The 25,878-nt window shown below is 40.6% G+C and overlaps 2 protein-coding genes across 2 annotated transcripts in view; one reads left to right on the top strand and one right to left on the bottom strand.

Moving 5' to 3' along the window:
• Window positions 1–236: 236 nt before the first annotated feature.
• On the top strand, window positions 237–2,964 carry LOC101656483 (MARVEL domain-containing protein 3-like). The gene is made up of 2 exons (XM_045293784.1): window positions 237–308; window positions 1,730–2,964. The coding sequence occupies exon 2, from the start codon at window positions 1,765–1,767 to the stop codon at window positions 2,362–2,364; it is 600 nt and encodes a 199-aa protein (XP_045149719.1). The 5' UTR covers window positions 237–308; window positions 1,730–1,764; the 3' UTR covers window positions 2,365–2,964.
• A 4,282-nt stretch (window positions 2,965–7,246) lies between these two features.
• PHLPP2 (PH domain and leucine rich repeat protein phosphatase 2) overlaps window positions 7,247–25,878 on the bottom strand; it is a 72,835-nt gene continuing 54,203 nt past the window's right edge. Inside the window, exons 11-18 of the mRNA XM_004704564.2 lie at window positions 24,673–24,828; window positions 22,440–22,640; window positions 19,955–20,117; window positions 19,611–19,741; window positions 18,803–18,913; window positions 15,042–15,236; window positions 13,032–13,263; window positions 7,247–11,797 (exon numbers count right to left, since the gene is read on the bottom strand). Of these exons, the coding sequence (XP_004704621.1) occupies window positions 10,643–11,797; window positions 13,032–13,263; window positions 15,042–15,236; window positions 18,803–18,913; window positions 19,611–19,741; window positions 19,955–20,117; window positions 22,440–22,640; window positions 24,673–24,828 (2,344 nt within the window). The 3' untranslated portion in view covers window positions 7,247–10,642. The remainder of the gene's footprint in view (window positions 11,798–13,031; window positions 13,264–15,041; window positions 15,237–18,802; window positions 18,914–19,610; window positions 19,742–19,954; window positions 20,118–22,439; window positions 22,641–24,672; window positions 24,829–25,878) is intronic.

The following is a 25,878-nucleotide window of genomic DNA, read 5'->3' as shown; positions in this document are numbered from 1 at the left end:
ACTCACCACAGCTCTGGGATAAGACAGGCAGGAATCCTAGAAAGGCTGAGTGAACTGGTCAGGGTCCCGGGGCAGAAGAGTGAGGACTTGATCTTGTTGTCCAATAATCACGTTTTCCTCTTTTCCTCTTTACACCATGAGAATGACAGACCTTTGCTCAGAAATACACCTAAGAGCCTGGGGTTTCTGGCAGTAACAAGTGGACACTGACCTGGGCAAAGGCACACAAAGTCTCTGTCCACCTGATGGCCCCTGCTGACCTCAAAGCAAGTTTCTTGGACTTGTAAGGAATTCTCAGGAGGCTCTGGGTGAGTAAACTGGCTCACCCAAGCAGTGGGGTTGGAGCCATAGAACAGAGTGTAGATAGTTCCTTGAACCTATTTGGAACCATCTCTAGGCTAGATTAAGTGGAAACAGCTAGAACAATGTGTGATATGCTTTTGGGGAAAGGGGGAGAAAGGATAAAATAATAATTTGTGATTTTGAAAACACAAGTTATACTAGAAACTTAACAAGTGGTTGGGGTAGATGGAGGAGGCAGGAGTGAATTTTTTCACCTCTTTTGATGTCAATCTGTTTTTGAAAATTTGAAATAGAGCTTCACAGGAAGTTGTAAAAATAGTATGGAAAGGCCCAGTGTATTACCCAGTTTCCCCAGTGGTAACTGGTGCCTATTATAGTATAATATCAAAACCAGGAAATGGACATGACTAATCCATAGGGTTCAGATTTGGCCAATTTTACCACACTCATTTGTGTGTTGCACACGTGTGTATTGTTCTGTGTGGTTCTATCACACGTGGGTTCATAGAACCACCCCCACGTCTACTCCAGAACTCCATCACCGGCTCTCCCTTTAGTCATACCCACTCCCTTCTTTTCAGTCAATGCTAGCCCCTGATCTGTTCTCCAACTCTACATGTATCTTTACAAGGTTGTTTTAGACTCATGTGGTATGTAACTTTGAGGCTGCCTTTTTGCACACAGCAGAAGTTCCTTGAGCTGTATTAGTGTATTAGTATTTCACTCCCTTTTGCTGTGTAGGATTCCACGGTGTGGATGTACTAACTTAAAAAAAAACAAAAACAGATTGCTATTGATTCTGACTCATAGGGACCTCATAGGACAAGAGAAAAACTGTCTCATAGGATTTCCAAAGTTATAAATCTTTTACAAAAGTAGACTGCTACACCTTTCTCCCTTGGAGTGACTGATGGGTTTGAACTGCTGACCTTTTAAGCAGCAGTTGAGTGCTTAACCACGTAAGCCACCAGGGCTCCTTAGATGTATCCCTGTTTAATCACCCACTGAAGAACATGAGATTCTAAAATTTGGCTGTTATACAGCTGCAACAAACATTCATGTACATGGTTTTGTGTAGACGAACGTAAGATCTCATTTTTTTTTAGGGTAAGATGCATGTGGTGCTAAGTCTCACAGTAAGGGTATGTTTAAGAAATTGTCAATTCTCGGCCTTTTGGCTAAGATCAAGTGTAATATCTGGTATTGAAGTACTTCCAGGAATGGTGCACCCCCCGTTTTCCAGAGTGGTATTTCAATTACTCAAACATGAATGTTTTAAAAGGGGGTGTGGTGTGGCAGTGGTGGGATGTGAACACTGAATTGGATCATGACTTTAATTACGGCATCTGCTATTTCTCTGGTTTGACCTGGAGGGTGTTCATGGGTGAGTGCTGTCAGTGTTAAATCCAGGTGTGTCTCCTTCCAGGTGTGGTACAGATATTGGAAGTGATACTGAACGGAATGGTTCTCATATGTATCGTGGCCTCCTACTTCGTCCTTGCTGGTTTCAGTGCCAGCATTACCAGTGGTGGCGGCCTTGGGAACTACCACTCACCATTTGAGGGCACTGAGCTGGAGCAGGTTCGGCAGCTGGATCAGAAGTACACGGTCCTGAGGGCACCCCTGATATATGGTGGTGTGGCAGTTTCTCTGGGGCTGGGCGTCCTCACCATGGGTGTTTTACTCCAAGGAGCCAAGAGCCTAACAAAACTGCCGGGAAAGTGGCTCCTTGTGGAGGCTGCCTTCAGCTTCCTAGCAGCGGTGGGCTACTGCACAGGCATTGGCATTTACCTCCATGTGGCTCTGCGGATCAACTCCACGGATACCTGCAAAATGAGAGAGCGGCTCTATGCCCGTAGGGGTCTTACCTGGATGAACTGCGAGCTGGCAGGCACTGACGGAGCGGCAGCCACCTTTGCTGGTCTTCTTGTGGTTTTGTACACTGCCAGCGTGGTACTAGCCCTACGGAACTACCGAGAACTGAAGCACTACAAAGAGAGCCAAGAGCTGCAGAGGAACAACAGTGATCCCCCAGAATACCTGTGGTCCGGAATACTCTGAGGATATCTTTTAAAACCTACATGTCAGTGGCTCATTCTGTCTCTCAAAAAACCTGGCCCTATAAAATTGTCCATTGACAGTTTAAAATTTTTCTTTTGCTTTCTTAATTCCATACATGTTTTTTTGGGGGGATCAGTGCAAAGTTAAATGATTGATCATTTTTATTCTATAAAGGAAATTAATAAATCCTTGTTGGCTAACTGATGAGAGCTTTCCAACAGAGCCATTATCAGAAGTTTGATATACCCCTGTGGTATAGCTCTCTCCCCACATGGTAATGTTGCAATGCTAATAGCTGACCAGCCAGCGAAATTCGAAAAGATGATTACGCGTCACAGGGCAGCAGGTTCAGTGCTACAATAGAAGCATCTTAACCATCACAGCTCCTTTAAAGTCATCAGAATTGTACCATACGTACCCCACCCCTGGCCCCCATGGAACAGTTGTGTGGTGTGAGTTCTGACTGCTTACATTCTGTATCACCAAGAGGGGAACTTATTCTACCCATACAGCAGAGACTGGGACTTCCTTCTGTTCGAGATGGCAGGTCGGACTCCTGATTCATTGAGATGCTTTTTAAAAAAAATATATTTTATTAGGGGCTCATACAACTGTTATCGTAATCCATACACACATCAATTGTGTAAAGCGCATTTGTACATCATTCTCAAAACATTTTCTCTCCACTTAAACCCCCGACATTAAGTCATTTTCCCCTTCCTCCCCGCTCCCCCCTCCCGCATGAGCCCTTGATAGTTTATAAATTGGTATTTTGACATATCTTGCCCTGTCTGACGTCTCCCTTCACCCACTTTTCAGTTGTCTGTCCCCCAGGGAGGAGGTCACACACAGTTCCTTGTAATCGGTTCCCTTTCCTACCCATTCTCCCTTTACCCTCCCTGTTTTGCCACTCACACCACTGGTCCTGTAGGGCTCATCCGCCCTGGATTCCCTGTATTTTCAGTTCCTATATGTACCAGTGTACATCCTCTGGTCTAGCCAGACTTGCAAAGTAGAATTCGAGTCATGGTAGTCGGAGCAGGGAGGAAACATTTAGGAACTAGAGGAAAGTTGTATTTCTCATCGTTGTTACATCGCACCCTGACTGGCTCATCTCCTCCCCGAAACACCTCTGCAAGGGGATCTCCAGTGGCCTACTAATGGGCTTTGGATCTCTACTCCGCACTGCCCCCATCATTCACTATGGTAAGATTTTTTTTGTTCTGATGCTTTATACCTGATCCCTTCGACACCTTGTGGTTGCATAGGCTAATGTGCTTCTTCCATGTGGGCTTTGTTGCTTCTGAGCTTGATGGCCGCTTGATTACCTTCAAGCCTTTAAGACCCCAGACACTATACTTTTTGATAGCCGGGCACCATCAGCTTTTTTCACCATGCATGTTCCTGCTCAGGATTCTGTATTAGGGCCCAGAGAGAATGTTTTTTTGTTTTGGACAGCCATTCCAAGTTATTTACTTTTTTGTGGTAAGGCATCCAATTGAAATGTACTTTTCCTGAAATAGTTAAGCATGAGGCTTCTAAGTAGTAAGAAAGTTAATAGTCTTAACTGATTTAAAAGATGAAACAGTTAATTTTACTAAACAATAAAAGCTTATTGAAGGCCTTTTCATTCCTGCCTTCTCCCAGAGGGCCCTCTGCCTTTTACAGACCATTTTAATAATGTAACGGATCACTCACACTGAAACTTTAGTCCTTTTAGTAATTTTAATCAAGTGGTTCATAGTTGCCCTTACACTTTGATTAGTCTTGAGTCTATCAATTCATATCAGGTGCAACAACTAGGAATATGCATTCTCATCAGTTATTTTTTCCTAATTCTTGATAGCTAATTCTTATAGGACCTATTCAAGGTACAGTGTCAAAACTGAACCTCTTGCGAGGGGGTATCAAAACACGGGGAAAAGCACCACTGGGCGGAGCTTTCATAGCATGCATTTTCCCCACCATGTGAGCAGCTAGCTCTGATTTGGTGCACCAGTAGCGTCGCCTGGGAAGATTCTGTCTGGTCACAGAGAATTCTTTTGTAAAAGCACTTTCACTTGAATCTCATTTTTTGTGATGGCTGATTTAATAGGGTACGGCTGTGAAACTTTTTTGCTCAGGAAAAATGCCACAGAAACTGTTGTGATGTGGAACACAGCTTGCTGAACACAATTATCTGGACTATCTTGGAACTTGGTTTAGCAAATTTTAATGGAAGACTTGGGAATGAAAGGTCACTGTGGAATTTGTGCCTTGGGTTCTGACCAGAAAAAAGAGCAAAGTGGAAACATGCCATACTTTGAAGAATTTCTCGGAAGAGACCCAGACTTTTCCCAGGGTTATTACTGGTAATGAGACATGGTGCTATTCTTATGACCCCGAAAGCAAACATCAAGCAAGCCAATGAAAGACACCATCCTCACCTTGCCCCACAAAAGCTCGTTACATTAAATAAAAGATCAAAATGATGCTCATTTGTTTTTTCAGTGTGAGGGGGATAGTACATTTGAAGTTTGTTCCACCAGGTCAGACATAAATCAAGCTTTCTATTTAGAGGTTCTGAAAAGATTGTGTAAAAGTGTGCAACAAAAAAGGCCTGATTCATGGCAGACAGGGACTGGTTTTGCCACCACGACAATGGACCTACGTACTCAGTCATCTCAGTGTGCCAGTTTTTGGCCTAAAAAACAGCATGCCTCTCTTCTCCACGCACATGCTCCGTGTACTTCTTTTTGTTTCCAAAAATGAAGAGGATCATGAAAGGACAGCTATTTGACAACTTAGAAGAGGGGGAGAAAAATAACGAGGGAGGTGCTGTCAGATATCGAAACATAAGTTTGAAAATAGTTCCTAAGAAGAGAATTGCAGATTTGACAAATGTATTAAGTATAATGGAGAGTACTTTAAAGGTAATAGGATTGCTTTGTAAAACAATTGAAAAAAAATTGGGGTACCGTTTCATATAGACCTAGGGAAGTATCTGGATCACATGTTTACAAATAAAAGCTTGTTAAAGGAGAATAACGAACAAGAAATCTACAGTGCTAGGTTAAAATTTTCAAAAGCTGTTGTGCCACGGAAAGGCACATGGCACTCCACTGCCCGTAGCCTCAAGGCAGTGGCCAGCATCTCAGTTTTCACCGTAGGGTGAAAGCATTTAAGAGCAGCAAAAAGCAAACAACACACTGCCCCCCCACCTCACCATTCTGACCTAGCAATTATTCCTTGGAATGTGCCTTTTTCAGATCTCTGCCCACCCCCAGGTCTTGTGCCTGATGAACCAGAAGCTTTGACCAGGCTCCCTGCCTTCGGCTTTGTACGTGGGCCCCCCATGATCATGTTCTGAGGGTTGGCTCCTCCCAAGTATATGCAGCCCACAGATCATTCTAATCCTACACTCCTGGCTTATGGTTTTATAATGTTCAAAGTGCTTTAGCAAGCCTTTGTTATCTGTGGTTTGCAGATGAGATGGAGTGACTGACCCAGTAGTTAACATTTGGAGCGCTCGCTCACTGTGTGCCAGGTACAGACCAGTAATGTGCCACAGAAGCACTTCGTAATCTCTTTTAACTAACAACTGACAAGAGATACTGTTTTCCCCATTTCACAAACTTAAAATGAACCTTTTTTAAAAAAATAAAAGGTGTGTATTTTATTTTACTTTTTACTAATAAATCATTTTATTGGGGGCTCATATAACTTTTTTTTTAAATCATTTTATTTGGGGCTCACACAACTCATCACAATCCATACACACACCAATTGTGTAAAGCGCATTTGTACATTCATTGCCCTCATCATTCTCAAAACATTTCCTCTCCACTTAAGCCCCCGGCATTAGGTCCTCTAAAATGAACCTTAAAAGATTCAATAACTTGCCTTAAGTCTTAGGTCTTTAAGTAGCAGAGGTACGATTTGGGCAATTGAATCACACACTGGAACTTGTTCTGAGTGACCTTCAGTTTAGCAGGGAATTAATAGGGCATGAAGCAGAGACTGGCATGCTTGGGGAACTTCATTCTGGCACCATGGAATAGGGAGGTCTGTCTTAGGGATTGGGTGTTAAAGAGATGGGGCCATGGTGCCTAACCAGTAGTCATTAAAAGTTGTTGAGCCACATTTTTAAAGCATCCATTCTTCGAGAAAAAGGAAGCCTTGGCTCTTAAATGGAGTGAGGGGTGGTAAACCTTGCTTAGAATCCACAAGATTCTGAGACACCCAAAAGACATTTTGGCTTAACAGGATTCTAAGAGCTATGCCTTTAGTTCTTTCCAACACCAAAATTGTTATGAGAAGCAAAATGGTCAAGATTATCCAGTTAGCTCATTTGCACTGCTCTCAGGTAGGTACAGACTGTTCACAATTTGGTTTCTTCTCTCTCAAAACTCACTTCCATCTAGTCAATTACAACTCATAGTGGCAGGTTAGAACTGCCTCTGTAGGTTTCTGAGATTGTAAATACTTATGAGAGTGGAAAGTTTCATCTTTCTCCCACTGAGTGGCTGGTGATTTTGAATGGCTGACCTTATGGTTTATCAGCCCAACTAGCCCCCCAGGGCCCCTCAGTTTCCTCTCCTCACCTGGTAATCTACACGTAAATAAGAACCCTTTTCTGCCTTTGAGGTCTTTACACAAAAAGGCAGCATATGATGTTTCTTAAAGTAAAAACTTGCTAGTTCAGCTGAAAAGATGATCAAAAATACTTATTCCTGCTTTAACTCATTGCTTCATAGAGCATCATGGAATGTAGTTTGATGGGTTTGTTCTTGCTTAGTTTTCCTAAAGCGAGAAAATGCAGAAAGATCATGTTTTATGCTGAAATAGCATATGAAAGAACACATACTCCATTTTAAAACAAAGCCATGAAAAAGATATTCCATTTTATTTTATTTATTGTTATTGTGGTTTTTTGTTTTGTTTTTTTACAAACAATAGATTTGCTGCAACATGCTCTGGCTCATATTATTGAATTAAAAAATTTAACACATTTCAAAAATATCAAAAATACACTATAATGAGTCTTAGACTACAACAATGATTGCACAAAACCATACAATATGAGCCCACTGTCTGGATGACATCCATTGGCAACAGTGGGGGGGGGACACGACCCTACAGCATCTGGGAGAAGTGCATGAAAATTTAGAATACAAGGAGCTTATGCGTGACTGAATGATCACCAAATGAGGGAAACAGCAAGGTTTACTTACTGTAACTGCTTTTCTCAATCTAGGAAGTATTTACCCAACTATGGGGCAAAAGTCACTAGCTGGAGAGAAAGACTAAACTTGCCTCCAGGACCCAGGAGCCTAGAAGGCTCCACCCAGAGGGAAGTAAAAAGTGATGCAATAAAGTTCTATAGTGATGTTACAGGCATCACTGAATGGCTTGGAAACTAATTATTTAATAATTGGTACATTGATCAATCACAGCCAAGTGCTCCCTTGTGGAGGCCTTTTCATTAATAATTATTGGATAGAGAAGGTGAGCTCCCAAGTACCTGCTGTTGCTGCAGGCAGGTCTACACGGAAAGAAGAGCATCATTTAATGTCCAGTCGATCTGGCGCCATCTCCTGGAGAATAGCACTCACTACAAACAGTTATAGTAGCACCCAATGACTGCCAGGCTGCTCCAGTCGGCTCTGCTACACACCAGGAAAAGGAATTCACTACCTTACTGCACACACACGGCCACACAAACACTCTACAGTAGTATAATAAAGCCTCAGATGTACTAGAAGTGGTAATCAACGACTCCATAGTAGCACTGTAGCTTTATGCCTACCACTATTCAAATTCTCTAATATACTTCCAATCCACTTGGATAAAACAAAGAATACTATGCTGCCAAGACTTGTGTATTTTCTTGTCCATGGGACACATGAACTCCTTCCATATTCAACAATATTCTTTCAGGATTCAGTTAAGTTTCTCAATGAAATGGGAGGTACACACAGAGACCTGAGAATCATGCAGAGGCCAAAATCTGGCTAGAGATCAGCTGGACTCTGCCCCCGGGAGTGTCCACTCAGCTAAGGTCTGTGAAGTCGATTACATTCACCTGGAGACGGATCACTAGACTTCAAGTCAGATAGCTTAATCAGATCACACAACTTCTCTCAATTAGCTCATCAGTTAAGAATCTGTATTATATTTTTGGTAACAGGCTATGGCCTTTTTACACTGTTTTAACACAGCAATTAATTGTAGAGGGAAATGAATTCAATGAATAAGCCATTTTGGTGTAGGCTTTGTTAAAAGTTCTCAATACAATCTAGTGTTTGCTAAAAATAACTTTCTACCACAAAAACATTTTGAATTTCAGAATTCTTGACTAAAAAATAAATATATTTATATCTGGTAAGGTCATTTCAGAACTGGGTTTTTATGGTAGTTCTGATAAGGTGGGGAACACAGAGAAGAAAAAGATTCACAGATAAATGGCAAATTTTATGAGACTGTATTATTAAAGTGGTGTTTCCCCAAAATAACCTTCAAGTCTAGGTACTATCACAATTCTATTACTCCAAAGTTCTTGTCTGGGTAGGACAATGTTTTACATTACCCATCACTGTCATCTTGGGTTTTTCCTCATCGCCGCCCCTGCCCCAAATCTTACATAAAAATAAGGCGACTAAACACTATTGTTCCCACCTACATTTACATGAGCAGTCACCCCGCCCCCAACAAGTCAAAGGCCTGAGTTCTAGAATCTTTCAGTATCCTACCAGTAGTTTGACACAGGGAAGTCAAGTGTTTCTGATATTCAAGGACTCAGATTCCGATTTTGAGGGCTTGTACATTGCACAGTCATTTAGGGGTACAGAATCCCTCAAGAGCACAGGCCAGTGACACATTGATGGACCTATAATCTCGGGGAAGATGAAAACTGCACACCCATTTATGAGCAGGTCCTCAGTTATCTACTATTGCTTTAAAGACAAATTTCAAAAATGCAAGGGGCTAAATGCCACCCTTATCTTTTAACATTGTTTCCAATAAAACAAATTAAAATTGGTTTCACTCTATTTTTTTTTCATTGTGAATGTATTCCAAAAAATCCAAAGCACATTTCCCACTTGGTAAAATCAAGCAATGTCAAAAGTTAATATGAATTAAGTAGAATTAATTTTCCTAAGTGAATTTTATAATGGCCAAGGCAACAGAAATATACAAAGAAGTGTTGCTAGGATTAAGTGGAATGTGCAAAAACCACGGTAAACCAAGTTTTCTGTAATCTTAGGAATTTCTCAATTGAGTCTTAGTAACTGAGCCCAGTACTCTGAAGCCATGTAAGGTAAACAATTTTCACAAGAGTACTCTGAAAAACCTGAAAGGTGAATTCTCAACTCACTTCTGATGTAATAGAAAACCATCACTCTGCTCTAGAGTAGGCAAAGAAACATGCCTAACGTGAGCTCCATGCATCCATAATTTGTTCTCACTCAGCCTCAGTCTCTTTAGTTGCCTGCTGTGCCTCAAGGTTTGCACACAAGCAGTACCAGCCTTGGCCCTATGTACTAAGAGAGTGACTGCCAACTCTATCATATGTGATGGGACGAGACCAACCCCAAAATTCCTCTCTTGTGATCTGCTGGGAAACCAATTTCCCATGGCCTTCCCCAGTACCCTTACAAAAGGCTCCAATGCCTGGTTCTCTTTCTCCCTGGGGACAGAGATGTCAGGCTGCCTCTAAGAAAATTGGCTCGAGTGCAGATTCAAAAATAAAAAAATTCACAGTCAATGAAAAGTGCTCTTGTTACATTACATACATAAATTATCTGTTTGATTGGTTCGACATTTCCAATAAACATCATTTTGATAGGCTGTTTTCTCGTAGAGAAGAATGAAAAGCCATGTGACTAGTCACATCACATCCCGAATCAGTTAGGTTGAGATATAAGGTGATTTCTCTGTCACAGAGATCCATCAGCAGCAATTAATAAAGGGAATCAATCTTCACTCATTTCCTCCACAGAAATAGTCCCTTTCCTGCCCAGGCAGGCAAATTCTCAAAATTATCCTAGGAGAGAAAGGGTTAATGGCAGGTGGTAGGATTGATGCAGAACAGGTGCTTTCTTCCCAGCAATTCTGGGAATCCCAATACAGGTTAAATGCAAAACTTAACACTGATAGTGGCTTATCCAGAGCAAGACTCTGATAGCTCTCACCCCTTTTTGGCTCTAATTTCTACCCTGGCTCATCTCTGGTTTAGAAATGCAGGGGCACAAAGGCTCTGCACAGCCTGCTCTAACAGTGTGACTCCTGGGGAGAATTACAGTGCGGTGTCAAACTCCTCTGGTACCTCAGTCCGATCCTCTTCACTGGGCTCAGGCTCAGGCCTGCATTCCTGGTGCTGTTTCATTTGCTCCTTCACTTCTTCTTCCAGGTCACGAGGTACAACAAACTGATCCTCGGGCTCCAGCTGTGCTGGGGCAGCAAAATAGCCAGTTTTCTTCTTGGGAGCTTCTGTGGCCACTTCAATGAGGTTCAGGCTGTCTTCTGGAGGCACAATGGAGCCGTTGGAGAGCTTCTTTCCATAGAGACAGGACGTGGAGGGAGACTTCTGCAATTCCATCCTGTCCTTGCTCACTGGCGGGAGTATGCCACTGTTCACACTGTTCTGTCTTCGGATCCCAAAAAGCACACCTCTAGCATGTTCCTCAGGAAACAGGGTAGGAGAATTCTCCATAAAAGTAGTAAAGTTCTCAAGGTCTCTACCTCTACAGCAATGGATATCTACTTCCACTTCTACCTTGCTGCCATTTGTTATGACCCCTTCAACGGGCTGGTCATCATCACTGTCCAGGCCATTGTCAGACTGATTGCTTGAAAAAGTCGCACAAGAAGGCTGGCGCTGGAAAATCCCAGCGGTCGGGGCTGGGTGAAGGCTACAGCGCCTCTCTGGCCTTGGGAGCAAGCCAGTGTCCAGGCCGACAGTGTTATGTTCATCAGAAGCCGTGGATCCCACCTCACTACTCACTTCTGAGGTGGACATTTCACTGCTGAACTCAGAGGCAATACCACTACTAGAGGAAGGGGTGGTTGGCTTGGGGGGGTCTTTAATGATGGTGGTTGAAGCAAATCCGACAGGACCTGGGAGGCTGAGCCCATTCACTTCACATGTACAACCTTCCTCACCGATGTTCAAATAAACCACCATGGCCCCCACATTGTCCTGACAGCCATAGCTCTGTGCTAAAGTGCACAGCTTCTTGGCAGCTGCTAATGGGTCTTGGACATGACGCACTGCATTAATAGCTTCTGTGTAGGACAAGTGTTCCCACAGTGCTTTGTTCCCCAGAATCAACAACTCATCCTGAATAGTAAGTGAAGTGGAAGATATGTGGGGCTTGGGAAGGATCCAAGGGTAGAGGTATGTACAGCCCAGCATCCGAGTACAGCAGGTCACTCCATTCACTTTGTTGTCCTACAGACAAGCAAAATTCAAATTCTGAGAAACAAACAGTGACAGGCAACATTATACCTTTCTATATCACAGTGCTTGGAAATCTACAATGAAATGAGGCATGATTTTTCTTGGTGCACATCTAATTTTAAGGAGACTCATGAAGCAAATGTATTGTATTCTAAAAGGGCAAAATACCATATAGTTATATCAAATGGCTCAGAGGACTGATATTAAAACCAATTAAAATTAATTACTTTTAAATGACTAAAGGCATTGCTATCTCAAAGTTATTTGCTCTGACATGAAATACAGGTTACACGTGCCCTTAAATAGAGAAAGAACTGTTAGAGCAATAAACACAACTGTCACAAACTCCCCATCACTAGGATTCTCCGAAGCAAGACTCAGAACAAGGACTACTCATTAAGCACAATGGCGACTGAAAAGATTAAGAAATATAGCAAATGATTAAGAGAATCTTTGTAACTAAAATATTAAATAATTTTTAGAAATATGAACAAAAGTACAGTGTAATTTGCTCACTCGGTTAGGATTGTACCAAGAATGAGGATCAGATCAAAGCTATACTTAATAGGAAAAGGAGTAACTGGTTACAGATTGCGAACATTCATCTACCAGATGTTTTGAACTGCTTTTAAGATAAAACAAAAACTCTTAACATCAGCTATACATTTATTTCACGGTTGCAGTAACTAACTGGCTTTCTCATTTATCAGAACTGTCACACACCCATAAACTTTATTCTCCATACCTGTATGTAAAGAATGAAAAACCTTTTCTCATGGGGTTAGAGTCCCTGTGTAGTACACAGGATTAAGAGCTTGACAACTCTCTGAAAGGCTGCTCAAACCGACGCAGAGGAGCTTTGGAAGACAGGCTTGGAGATCTGCATCTAAAGGTCACAACTCTGAAACCCTATGGCGCAGTTCTTCTCTGACACGAATCATACCCTGAGTTAGAACACTTGACAGCAAGTAGCAACGACTGCTCTTTAAGATCGTCCTTCATTACCACTATTAAAACTGTCTAAACTGAACCTCTGTCTGAACTAAGAGACAATTTACAAAGCAATCTGGAAACGTCAACAGCAATCACTCAGAGGGTAATGATGTAGTATGGCAGCTAAGTCTAAACTGAATCAAGGAAGAAAATGGATCTACACTGCCTCTATGCAAGAAAGCAGTCATTAGATTTGGGGGGTTAGAAATGAGGGAAAGAGAACAAGATGTACCTCTGTTATGATGGCTTTTTGGTCCTTGACTCTTTGTGCCTCCTCTGGGTCCTGTTCCAGGCTGAAGACTTTTGAGAGGGACACTGGTTTCCCACTTCGGCACAGGATTGCCTGGCACGTGCCAACGTTGGCCACAGTCAAGCTAAAACTACTCGTTGGATCAGCACTGTCAGGCCTGATGTAGCACAGGAGAGCAGAGCAGCCCAGTTTCTGACCAGCCATTCCTAATTTTCTGTTTTAAAACAAAAGAAAATAAACCCCCCACTATCATGACCCCAGTCCTGCCTTTCACTGTGGGCGAGACCACAGTATATGTGCACAGGTACAGATATATGTTCACGACACAGAATCCAGGAACAGGAATGGAAATAGCGCCACCAGGAGAGCAGGGGGAAGTTGGGGAGCAGAGGGGAGAAAGGGGTACCTGATTTTAATGACTGACACATAACCCCCACCCTCCCCCCTGGGGGGACAAACAAAAACCGTGGGAGGAGACAGACATTGGTCCGTGTAAAATATGAAAATAATACTTTATCATTTATCAAGGGGAGAGGGAGGGAGAAAAGGAGCTGATACCAAGGACTCAAATAGAAAGTAAATGTTTAGAAAATAATGATGGCAACATATGTACAAATATGCTTGATACAATTGATGAATGGATTGTTCTTGTTCTAAGAACTATAAAAAAATCTTTTAATTAAAAAAAAAGTAGACATAATAGCCAGTTTTATAAGAAAGTTGGGGGTGCTTTCAATATTGGTTTTGAAATAACATCTATAGTGGTCTTTCAGAATGGTAGGGGTGACAGCCATCTTTTTCTGTCATGTGATTATGATGCAGACTTATTCCCCTTATCCTTAAACCTGAAAATAGCCTTTCTAAGTGATGTTGAAAAGTTCCCCAAAGGGTGGAGTGTGAGGTTGGGCACTAAAGGCTTATCTTTTTCTCCTACTTTTGCTTGTATCTCATTGGAGACATAATTACAGTAGGCCCTCCTTATCCACAGAGGATATGCTCTAAGACTATCCATGGGTGCTTGAAATCACAGGTAGTACCAAGCCCTACATATACTCTGCTTTTTTCTTGTACATAATTACATACCACAGGCACCCAAGCTACGCCAGGAGGGTAGGTATTGATTCATTTGTGTTTTCTAGGCTCATGCCCAGCAGAGGAAGAAGTCAGTTCCAAGACTGAGGGGGAAGGTATAGAATTTCCTAATGGTACTCAGAACAGCACACACTTTAAATACTGTTGGACAACAGCTAATGGAAGAGGTACCTGAAACCATGGAAAGTGAAACCATGGAAGGGTGACAACAGCATCTGGACCTGGATCAGCTGGGCTGTGCAGAGGACATGCATGAATGAAAAGCCATGTGACTAGTCATATCACATCCCAACAGTTAGGTTGAAATATAATGTGATTTCTCTGTCACAGAGATCCATTATACATGTCTTTTGCACAGCCCAACCAATGTGCAAGATACTCACTAGCTACTAAAAGATTTTCAATAATTTGGTTATACAGTGCTTTTGCTCTTCAGTTTACAGCAGCGGTTCTCAATCTGTGGGTCACAACCCCTTTGGGCGTCGAAGGACCCTTTCACAGGGGTCGCCTGATTTATAACAGTAGCAAAATTACAGTTATGAAGTAGCAATGAAAATAATTATGGTGAGGGAGTCACCATAACATGAGGAACTGTATTAAAGAGTCATGGCATTAGGAAGGTTGAGCACCACTGGTCTAGACTTTAATGAGATTAGTTGGATAAACCTCCAATAACAAGAATTTGAAGCATATGGATCTGATCAGGGCATGCCAACCTTTCACCGACTCTTTAAAGAGCCCAGATTTCCAACGCCACGCTTAAGAGGATGAGAGAGTATCAGGGAAGGTGGCACACAATCCCTTTCTGGACCTGTCTCCATAACTTAGACATGAATTTTTTGGTTAAGAGATGTATTTTCCAAAGATGGAACTCAGAGATTATTAAACCTGTCTACTTACCTGTGAGATACCAAGAAGGTGTTAGCCATGAAAACAGTGTCATTTGTTGACTGCTGTACCTCTTCCAAAAGCACATCTGCCATTGTACACTGCAGCAGGCGAGGAAGCTCCTCATTCCGGTCTCCATCAAACATGCCATACACAGCTCCCACGCCCTCTGCAAAGTTGTCCACAGCTAAGGCAGACACACATAGCCTATAACAGGTGCATGAGACAGTGCACTTTAAAGAGTTATTGGTAAAGGATTCTTCTTCAGAGAACCTTCTTTAAAAAGTAAGAATTGAGGGTGGAAAAGAACAGTAGTAAATCCTAATCTAAACATGAAAACAATCCCCAGATTAGCTAATTAAACAGCATATGAAACGCTTCCTCCCCCTCAACTACCATGACCCCAATTCTGCCTTGCAAACCTGGTTAGACCAGAGGATGCACAGCAGTACAGATGGGAACTGGAAACGCAGGGAATCTAGGACAGATGAACCCCTCAGGACCAGGGGTGACAGTGGTGATACCAGGAGGGAAGGGGGGTGGGGGGTGGAATTGATCACAGGGATCTACATATAACCTCCTCTCTGGGGGATGGGCAGCAGAGGGGTGGGTGAAGGGAGACACAGGGCAGTGTAAGATAAGATATAATAATAATTCATAAATTATTAAGGGTTCATGGGGGAGGGAGAAAAAAGGAAAATGAGCTGAGGAAAGCGAATTTTGGGAATGATGAGGGCAACAAATGTATAGGTGTGCTTTACACAATTGATCTATGTATTGTGATGAATTGTATGAGCCCCAATAAAATGATTAAATTTAAATAAGTAAATAAATTGAGGAGCTTTTAAAAAGTGCTGGAAAAAAATCATTTGAACCCCCCCCAAAAAAAATAAATAAATAAAAGCAACCTGGTCAAAGTCAAAAAAAAAAAAAAAAAGTAGATGTGAGAAGGGGAATTCAGGCACACTGGTAGACAGTAAATATTTGTGGGAGGAGATCAGATGATTACAGACATCCTCCCTGAAGGCAATCGCTGCTGACTGCTGTCTTGTCTTGCCCCACCACAGGGGTGAGCCTGCTCCCTGCTGCTGGGGACAATGGACTATTTCTCCTTGAAGCTTTCAACCATTAGCTTGGTTCCTGTAGGTGGGGTTTACACCCTACTGCTAATGGTTCTTATGGAGATCCAGCTGCCATCCTGACTCTAGGATCCATCTTGCCACATGTGTACCCCCAATCCCTCCTCTTCCTATTGTGTGGATCTCCCTAGATCACCCCCTTCCATTACTGTATTACCTACAGCACAACCCCTTCCTATGACGTATGTCTTCCCCTGTAATTAGGGGGCTTGCATGTCCCCAGAGAATATAAAAGCCTTGGTTAGCATTAAAGATTCCCTCTCTCCACGTGGACCACCAAGGGGGACTGAGGTGAGCATGCTACCACGAATTGTGTCTGACTCCATTTATTTCAATATTTCTCTTCTCTCCTGCTCTCTACGACTTAACTATAATCTTTACTTATTATTGCTGTACAATTGCACCTACCGGACCTGTAATGATGTGCTAGGGGCTAGCTTCCCCTTGCACATATTATCTGCAATGTTGTCAAAGGCTACAAAGAGAAAATATCATCTCTTTATAGTGATTGAAGAGCCCTAGTTGCATAATGGCTATTCACTGGGTTGTGATCTTAAAAGTCAGCAGGTGGAAACAACCAGCCAGTCTAAGGGAGAAAGCTGTGGCTTTCTACTCCCATAAAGTGTTACAATCTCAGAAATCCACAAGGGCAGTCCTAAGGATCAGTATGAGTCAGCATTGACTCGATGGCAGTGAGTTTTTGTTGTTGTTTATAGTGATTAAGGACTTGTGAACAGTGAAAACAATGAGAATTCCAGAACACTAATTTGTGTTCTCAAAACCTAGACGCAGACCAAGAAGAAATCAGAGGATACAGTGGGTTTCATATTAGGAAAAGTGTGCATCAGGGTTATATCCTCTTACTACACTTAATTCAATCTGTATGTTGAGCAAATAATTGAGGAGCTGAACTTCTCAAACTTGAGAAGCTGAAAAAGGACACAGTATCAAGATCGAAGGAAAACTAATTAATCTGTGATACTTAGATGACACCACCTTGCTTGTTGAATGTGAAGAGGACTTGAATCCATATGGACTGTATCTCAGCATACAGAAAACAAAAATGCTCACAAGTGAACCAAGAGAAAACATCATGATGAACAGAAAATTTGAAAGTTGTCAAGGATTTCCTTTTACTTGGATCCACAATCAATGACCATGGAAGTAACAGTCATGGAAGCAGAAGTAAAGAAAGCAAATAATGTATTGCACTGGGCAAGCCTTCTGCAAAAGACCTTTTAAAGATGTTGATAAGTGAAGAAGCCACTTTGACGAATATCTGACCCAATCACTTCCTGTGCATGTGAGAGGTAAACAATGAATAAAGAAGACTTAATATTTGATGCACTTGAATTAAGGTGCTGGCAAAGATATGACTCTGGACTGCCAGACAATTGAAAAAATCTGCCTTGTAACAAGCACAGACACAATGCTCCTGCCTACAGAAGTGTGGGTGGTGAGTCTCATGAACGTTGGGCACATGATAGACCAGTCCTTTGAGAAAGACATAATGCTTGATAAATAAAGGACGGCTAACAAAAAACAGACGGACTGACACAGTGGCTGTAACAATGGGTTCAAACATAGTAATGATTCTGAAGCTGTTTTATGACCAGTATTTTGCTTTGTTATTCAAAGGGTCACTATGATTTGAAACCTATCGACTGCACCTAACAACAAAAGCAATATTGTCACTAAAGAAGTGTTGATGGTGAAATGGTTACTGCTAACCAAAAGGCTGGTGGTTTAGCAACTCCCATAGGAGACCTGGTGGCATAGTGGTTACACAGGCTGCTAATTGCAAGGTCAACAGTTCAAAACCACCAGGCTCTCTGGGGTGAAAGATGGGGCTTTCTACTCTTCAAAAAGTTTATAGTCTCAGAACTCACAGAGGCAATTCTACCTTGTCCTACAGGGTCACTATGAGTTGCAATCAACTCAACAGCAGTTGAGTTTGGGGTATTTTTTTGTTTGTTTTTTGTGCAGCTGCCATAAAGCCTGAGAAACCTTACGGGGCAGTTCTACACTATCACGTGGTACCATTACGAATCAGAATAGAGTCCAAAGCAGCAAACAACCATAACATTGTTTAAATCTTTCAGATCAAAATTACCATCACACTTATAAGTGAACAAGTTGATTTTATTACTCACTGAAGCAAGGAAAACTATGGAGCACAGGACGAGGTGTCAAAAAGTCAGTGGGAAAAAGTTCATTACCTTTCAATTCCACAAGTAGGAGGGTACTGGAATCTATTACAAGGTATAGGCTTTTGTTCAGTAATTTTGGGATAGGTCTAAGGAAATGGGAAATTGTAGACTACTGAGTGGAGTATGCTCTATAACTGATCATCTTAATAAGCTTTATGGATAGGCAAGGGTGACTGGGGAAGATAATGCTATAATTGATCAACTAGTAGTTATCCTCTTTAGCCAAGAAAGGGGTTGTTTGGTATTTTTTAAGCTGTACACTGATCTGGTTTTTGTCTCGTTTTATCAGTTTCAGAAGAGTCTCATTTGATGCTTATATTCTGGGATTTGTTGATGCCCAACAGGAAAACAGCATGGCCGATGAGCACCCAGGTGTCAGGTGCTGCCTTGTTCCTTTCTCAGTATCCATGACTAACGTACTCACTTATTTCTCTGCCCAGACATCTCAGCCAGTCCATGGCTCCAGAAGGTGGATGTGACTGTAGAATCAGTGGTTGGCAAAGGTTTCTGATCAATTTTCAGAGTTGTGATATGGCTGTTGGTAATAGAGGAAGGGTTTAAACTGGGTACTTGTCTGTATTTTACAAAACTAGCCCAACAATAGTATGGTCTGAAAAACAATCTGTTGAGAGACTAAGGTTCTCTGGGTAGACTGAAAGACAGTGGTGTATTAACCACTGGCTGAGAGGGAGGAGAGAAAGGAATGGAGTAGGTAGAAGAAACAGGAGCCAAATATGATTACAACTAGTGCCATTCATTTCACTGGAAAACTAAATGCAAGACTTCCAAGTTTCAGTGAACTGTCTACTGAAGCATTTTTTTAAAAACCATTTCATTGGCACATAAGCCACATATCATACAATTAAATAGTTCAATCATATCAAGAAGAGTTGTACAATCATTAGTACTTAAGTTTTCTGATATAATGGAGTCTTGTTACAATAGATGAACTTGCATTGAGTCTTAGAGATAAAGTGATCTGTGCCTATTAAGTTATCTGTGCTGGTCATGTAAAAAGTGTTTAGCGTGTGGCTGAAGTCTAAAATCAATAGACTGACTAGTCAACAGCACATACACACATAACTGAATCCAAGTAGAGACAGGGGCTGCATGCCTAAGTCACTCTACTCTTTAGTTCATTAGTGAACCGTGCCTCTGCCACACTGAAGAAGAGTACACCTAGCTGGGGGGACTAAACGCATGTGTGAATTCAACTTCAGAACTTTTCCCACCTAAATATGTCCAGGGTCTTATGTTCTAGAATCAGATTTGTATTTCCAGTTAGGTCAAGGTCTTGTAATGTAGCAGGAAGAGCTTCTGGAATCAGGATCTCTGTCAAGTCATTGCAACTTAGATCTACAAACTGAAAAGGGAGAAATAAAAAATAAAATTCATCACAGAGAGTTCATCCTTTACTCCCAACTATTTCCTCATAGGGGAACTTAGTTGCTTCCCAGTAGTTAGTTAAGTACATTCTTAACTGCCACGTTCTTCTTCCTTATAAAAGGTAACAATCTTATCCACACTTCTGCCATTTCCCCACTAAGGGCATCATCATTCCAGCACAGAAAGGTACCTGGATCTGAGGCAACTGCAGTATTTCTGGGAAAATGCTGATATTGTTGGAGTGTGCCACAAGGGTATGCAGCCTTTTGCAGTTTGCTATGGTCGTGGGGATGGTTTTTAGCTTGTTGCCACTTAAGTTCAATTCTTCCAACTGCTCCAGTTTATTGAGTTTACTGAAAAGGAAACATCAAAATACCATATTCCACCAAAACTGAGCAGCTGTCAAGAAAGTTATTTTACAATTATGTTTCCTTCCATTAAATATTTGTCCACGGTACCACTCAAAATGTCTGGGTCAACCTTTCTCAAAATGGATTCCACAAGATAAATAAGCCCTATGAAGAATAATTTGAGCAATTACTTTCTCAAGACTTCCCAGGATAGTACCTAGCTATTATTATTTGAGTAGAGAAGAAAGTCACCCATCTGTTATATCCTCACTACACAGGAGTTCGATGGACACTTTATGGTATTACAGCTTAACTTTCCAAGAACCCTGTTTGAGAAGTACTGGTGTACAAAACAGTTCACCATAAAGATGTTTCATCATTTATTTAACCACTTCCAAATTGTTTGATAATATTTAGGTTGTCTCTAATCTTCTGATTTTGTAACAAATGCTAAAATAAACAACTTGTATTCATGACACAAAAGTCTGAGTATATCTGCAGAATTAAATTTCATCACTGTTATTACTATGCTGTACCTAAGGTAAATTTAAGATATTATATAATTCATACTAGCTAAGTGAATGAATGAATTCCTATAAGACAGAGTAGAACTTCCCCATAGGGTTTCCCAGGTATGCACATAAATAAATGAAGATGGCAGGTGAAAATTATATTGGTTGATAAAGCTGTTGGGAAATGTTAGGTGTAATACTCTGAAGCTAACTGAATTCTGGCTAATTTGATGACACTATACTTACTGAAGCGGTCAAAACTAATTTGATAATGAAGCTTAAAAGAAAATAGAAGAAATTAGAAACAAAGGCAAGAATTAACAGATCACAAAAGTACCATACGTCATCTGGTAAAAGTGATTGCTTTTGAGTCCATTTTGACTTACAGATCTGAGAAGAACTGCCCCATAGTTTCCAAGCCTACTAGGCTTTAGGGAAGCAGATTGGTACTCATTTCCCCTATGGAGCTACTGGTGGATTTGAATTGCCAACCTTACAGTTAGCAGCCAAGATGAATTACAAACCCATGGTCATGTTAGCTCCTGAGCAATGTTGTAAGTGCATAGTTCTGGCTACTAAGTAAGAGACTGATTGAGGCCTGGGTACAGAATCTCAAAGTTAGAAAGATCTGAACAAAGTACAGTATCAAGAAGTTAAAAAAAAAATCGGGGGTTTAAATGGAGAGAAAATGTTTTGAGAAATGATGTACAAATACGCTTTACACAATTGATGTGTGTATGGATTGGGATAACAGTTGTATGAGCCCCTAATAAAATGTTTATAAAAAAAAAAAAAGAAGTTAAAAAAAAAAGCATAAGATTTGGAATCAGAAGACTAGGGTTGGAATCTTGGTCCTACCATTTATAACTATATCATCTTAATCTCCATGTGTCTTGAAAATAGAGATAATTTTTTTTATGGTTGTGCATATTAAAAGGGAAATATAAGTTACTACTCAGAATCTGGCTCAATTGAAAATGTTACAAGATTACGTAAGGAGTCAAAGCCAGTATTAGAAACATAGCAATTGCTAGGGTAAAGGAAGAAGTGGCTATCTATGATAGTCTGACGAAAGAGAGAAGTAACATAGGAAGGATGAAAATGTCTCTAATAGGTGGAAGGATAGGAGCAACTCCAGTACTGAAGGCTCCAGGGCAGTGGTTCTCGAACTGTGGGCTGCAACCCCTTTGGAGGTTGAACAACTTTTTCACAGGGGTCACACGATTCATAACAGTAGCAAAATTACAGTGATGAAGTAGCAGTGAAAATAATTTTATGGTTGGGGGGTCACCACAACATGAGGAACTAGTAGAGTTGTGGCATTAGGAAGGTTGAGAACTGCTGCTCTAGAGGGAAATTGAAATGGTTTTCACAGTGACCTTCCAGGAATGCATTCATTCCACCTATTAGAAACATTTTCATCCTTCCTGTTACTTCTTCTCTCTTTCGTCAGACTATCATAGATATCCACTAGATTGCTAAGGCACTGGCACTTGAAAATTGGGTGCACACTTTTTTTTTTTTTAAGTTGAGAAAGATTTTATTGAGGCAGGGAAAGAACTCCCGGGAGGGAAGGGGGAGCAGAGAAAGGGAGGGGGGACAGGCATGAGCCCCCAGGCGGTTCCGAGACCCAACGAGTTAGGTCAGGGAAATCACCGGGTGCACACTATTAAGATGAGACTTTCCCACTCTAGTGAGATCACATCATCATTAAATCACTCAACAGACAGCAAGGATACATTGAGCTAATTTATTCTGACACTGCAGAATTAATGTTACATGTCTGAAATGATCAAAGTTTGCAAGTGTTTACCTTGCTGGAAAAGTCTGTAGTTGGTTGTTTGCAAGATGCAAAATTCGCAGGTGCGGGTGGCCCACCAGCACAGGTATACATTGATCTGTCAGGAGATTGCTGGTCAGGTAAAGCAGTTGCAGCATACTCAGACTCTCCTCCCCAGTACACGCGGATGGTAGGAACTCCAAACTATTTGCAGAAGCATTCAAGTACCTGAGGCTGGTGAACACACACCAATAGTCACTCTCTTATGCATACTTACTGCTTCCTTAGACAGAAACCGCCATGCCATCTCAGTATGAAATGCTGCCATTTCATACTCTCATACTGGATAGATGGCATTTTTTCCAGGTAGATCTAATTGATTCTACCCAACTCAATATTCCTTTATTTCAACTCATGCTAACCAAGTAGAAAGAAAACAAATACTGTTGTGGTTGGTTACATTTCCAGGCTTCTCTCATGGCTGGACCCTAACTTAGCTTCATCTTTTACCTATGTGTCTACTGAAAGGCTGTGTGAAGTATGATGCTCACATTTATCTCAATTGTGAAGACACCCTTCAGAAAAATTCTTCTGAATTTAATATTATAATTTTTTTAGCTACTTAATATCCTAATAGTAATGGGCATATAAGGCTGTTTCTAATTGTTTTCTACTATTGACCTTGCAGGAGAAAGATGAAGCTTTTTATTCCTATACAGATTTACAAGTCTCAGAAGCCCCCAGGGGCAGTTCCACTCTATCCTATTGGTTTGCTATACGCCAGAATCGACTTGACAGACTGTGTAATGAGCACCTTGTGACCTTATCCTGACTACATTCATAGAAGCATGATTTGTGTGGTCAAAGGATGCATAATTTTAAATGTTCATAGAGACTGCCAAACTGAGCTCCAACAGACATATACTGATTCTACTTCCACAAACAATGTATAAAAATCACACCTTTGTCAACACTAAGTATCATAACTCATTTTAATCTTTATAAATTTAGATTTATAACTCTGGATTTACAAATCTAGATGAAAATGTATGATTTTTAAAAACTGCCTAGTACAGTACTTGGTGTATACAGAATGTGCTCAAAAAAGGTAATAGTAACAAACATTTATTTTGAACTTGACTTCATATTTATAATTACCTTTTATATTGTGTCTGTCTGTAACTGTGTAGTGTATGCGCCTCAAGTATACAGTTGGTTACAGAAACTGTGTGAATTCCTTACTACAAATTCTACGGATGTAAAATTACTTTATTCAGACTGCCTTTTAGCCTAAATAAAGTGTAATCCATTGCTGACAAACTTTTGTTAGTTAATAAATGTTACTATATCAAGATTCCACATACATTTTTTAGAAAACTTCCTTCAAGCAGTTTTTATAATTCTCAAAAGATTTTATATTTCGAAATTCAAACCAAGTGTATTTATTGCACATTAAGAGGCGTATCTGCTGACAGCAGAGAACATTTGCAGGCCAAATGCTGTGGGGGCTTCATGAAACCTTATGTTAAGTACTACTGCTGATTTTGGTTTTCTCCATTGCTAAATTGAGGAAAAATCGGGTTTTCCACATTGCAGAAGACTATAATTAAAAACTAGATTTCATTTAAAAGTGACATACATACTAAGTAAGCTAGGTAAGCGTGATTGTGGATCTTTTTTTTTTTTTTTTTTGCGTGATTGTGGATCTTAAGATGGGAAGACATACCATCTATTAATTACTTTACAGTGAGAAGATAAGCATCACCTTTTGGAAAGATATTATCTTTAAATGCATAGCTTGGGGAAAAAAGGTACTTTAAAAAGAGTAAATAAAAATCTGCAAATAAAGAATGCAATTTAGTAAAAGCTTAGTAAAATCAGAAGCAAAAAAAGTTCATTGGTGTGTTCTCTTTTTAGGCAAAAGCTAAACATAGCTCCAGGAAGTTGTCTCAGAATGATGTGACTTTCTTTAAAGGTCATAACTGTATTCATCTTCTGAGATGAAAGTCTGAGCCTTCCAAACTTGTTTGAAACACACAAACTTTTAAAAGTACTTGATGGGCCTTTCAGTTTTGCTTTGAATATTACTACTTCAAGAAACATTATACTATTAATACAAATTACACTAAGTATATACCCAAAATTGGACTATAATATAAACACTGTAAATGAAGTTCCAAGGGCACTCCAATGACAAGTCAACGCAATGTCCTGTTAATGATTCTGCTTATTCTTTTTTTTTTGTTAAGTCTTCTGCAGCACTTACTTTAAGGCCTTGGAGAAGAGAGTGTCTGGCAGCCTAGTGAGCAAGTTATGCTGAATGTCCAACACCTCCAGGGGGATGTGTTCCATCAGCATGGGAAGGTTTTGTACATGGTTATGTCCCACCATCAATTTTCTCAGACTCAGGCTACTCAGAATTCTATGGGGAACAGTACAATAAGCAAAACATTTACTGGAATAAATCCTTCTGGGTCAGCCCTAGGCTATTTAGCTGAATCCAGTAAAGTAATAGAAACAGTCCTGAAAACTGTAAAATCCTGGACAAATACTTAAGCCAAGAAAGCAGCCTTGGTCACATATTTACCCACCATCAATAAGGAAGACATGAAGGTCGGTCACTTTGAAAAATAATTACTCAGCACTCCACCCACCCCTGGCAATTATAATCTACATATACATTATACTACTAGGATCCACAATCTAAGATAAAATGTAGGTATCTGCTTTTGGGCCTGCCTGGATCATTCTAGCATGACCAAGACATGGCTTTGCTCACTCTGAAACACTGATCTAAATTGATGTATTCTAAAATTTTCTTTTTTAATTAAATCTGTTCTGAGCTGTTTGTTTTCATTAATTCACTTTTTTTTGGTATGCCAAGTAAGTTTGGAACTTAGATTTTTATTCTAAGCATCTAATACCAAAAGTCCAATGTAATTACTTACCAATATTAATGTGATTCACATAACACATTTAATAACAAAACTTATTATAATAAAAACTGTTGAGTGCTTAAAATGTGCTAGGCATTTAATCTTAAAGTTCAGAAAGGTTCATTGACTTTAATTTGCCAAAGATCTCATACTTCCTGTAATCAGTGGTACAGGCAGGATTTGAAGTATAACTATGTTCCCTAGTATGCTACAGAGCCTCTATTTTAATTTCAAAAGACCCCTTAAGGTGCTAACCACATGCTTCCCACCTCAGCTCTAGAATATAGCCTTACTCCTCCCCTTGGATGTCACTCTCTTTTTACCTGCACTTACAAAAATCCCATTCATCCAGTAAAGGTCAGTTTAAACCCTGCTCCTCCAAGAAGCCTTATTCATAGTTTTTCTGAATTTCTAAAACATAAAATGTAGTGACTAAGAATGATGGCTCTAAATTAAGAAAGACCACCTTCAATACCAATTCCCATCACTGCCTAGTTGTGTGAGACCCTGAGCATTTTTCACACTAAGCTTTATTT

This window comes from Echinops telfairi, unplaced genomic scaffold, assembly GCF_000313985.2.
Source record: "Echinops telfairi isolate 266 unplaced genomic scaffold, ASM31398v2 ScPeMD7_2291;HRSCAF=2852, whole genome shotgun sequence".
NCBI classification, from domain to species: domain Eukaryota; kingdom Metazoa; phylum Chordata; class Mammalia; order Afrosoricida; family Tenrecidae; genus Echinops; species Echinops telfairi.
This window is presented reverse-complemented; position numbering and strand designations above follow the sequence as displayed.

Coding starts and splice junctions, on each gene's coding strand:
- LOC101656483 (XM_045293784.1), top strand. CDS start 1,765: ATGGTTCTCATATGTATCGTGGCCTCCTACTTCGTCCTTGCTGGTTTC.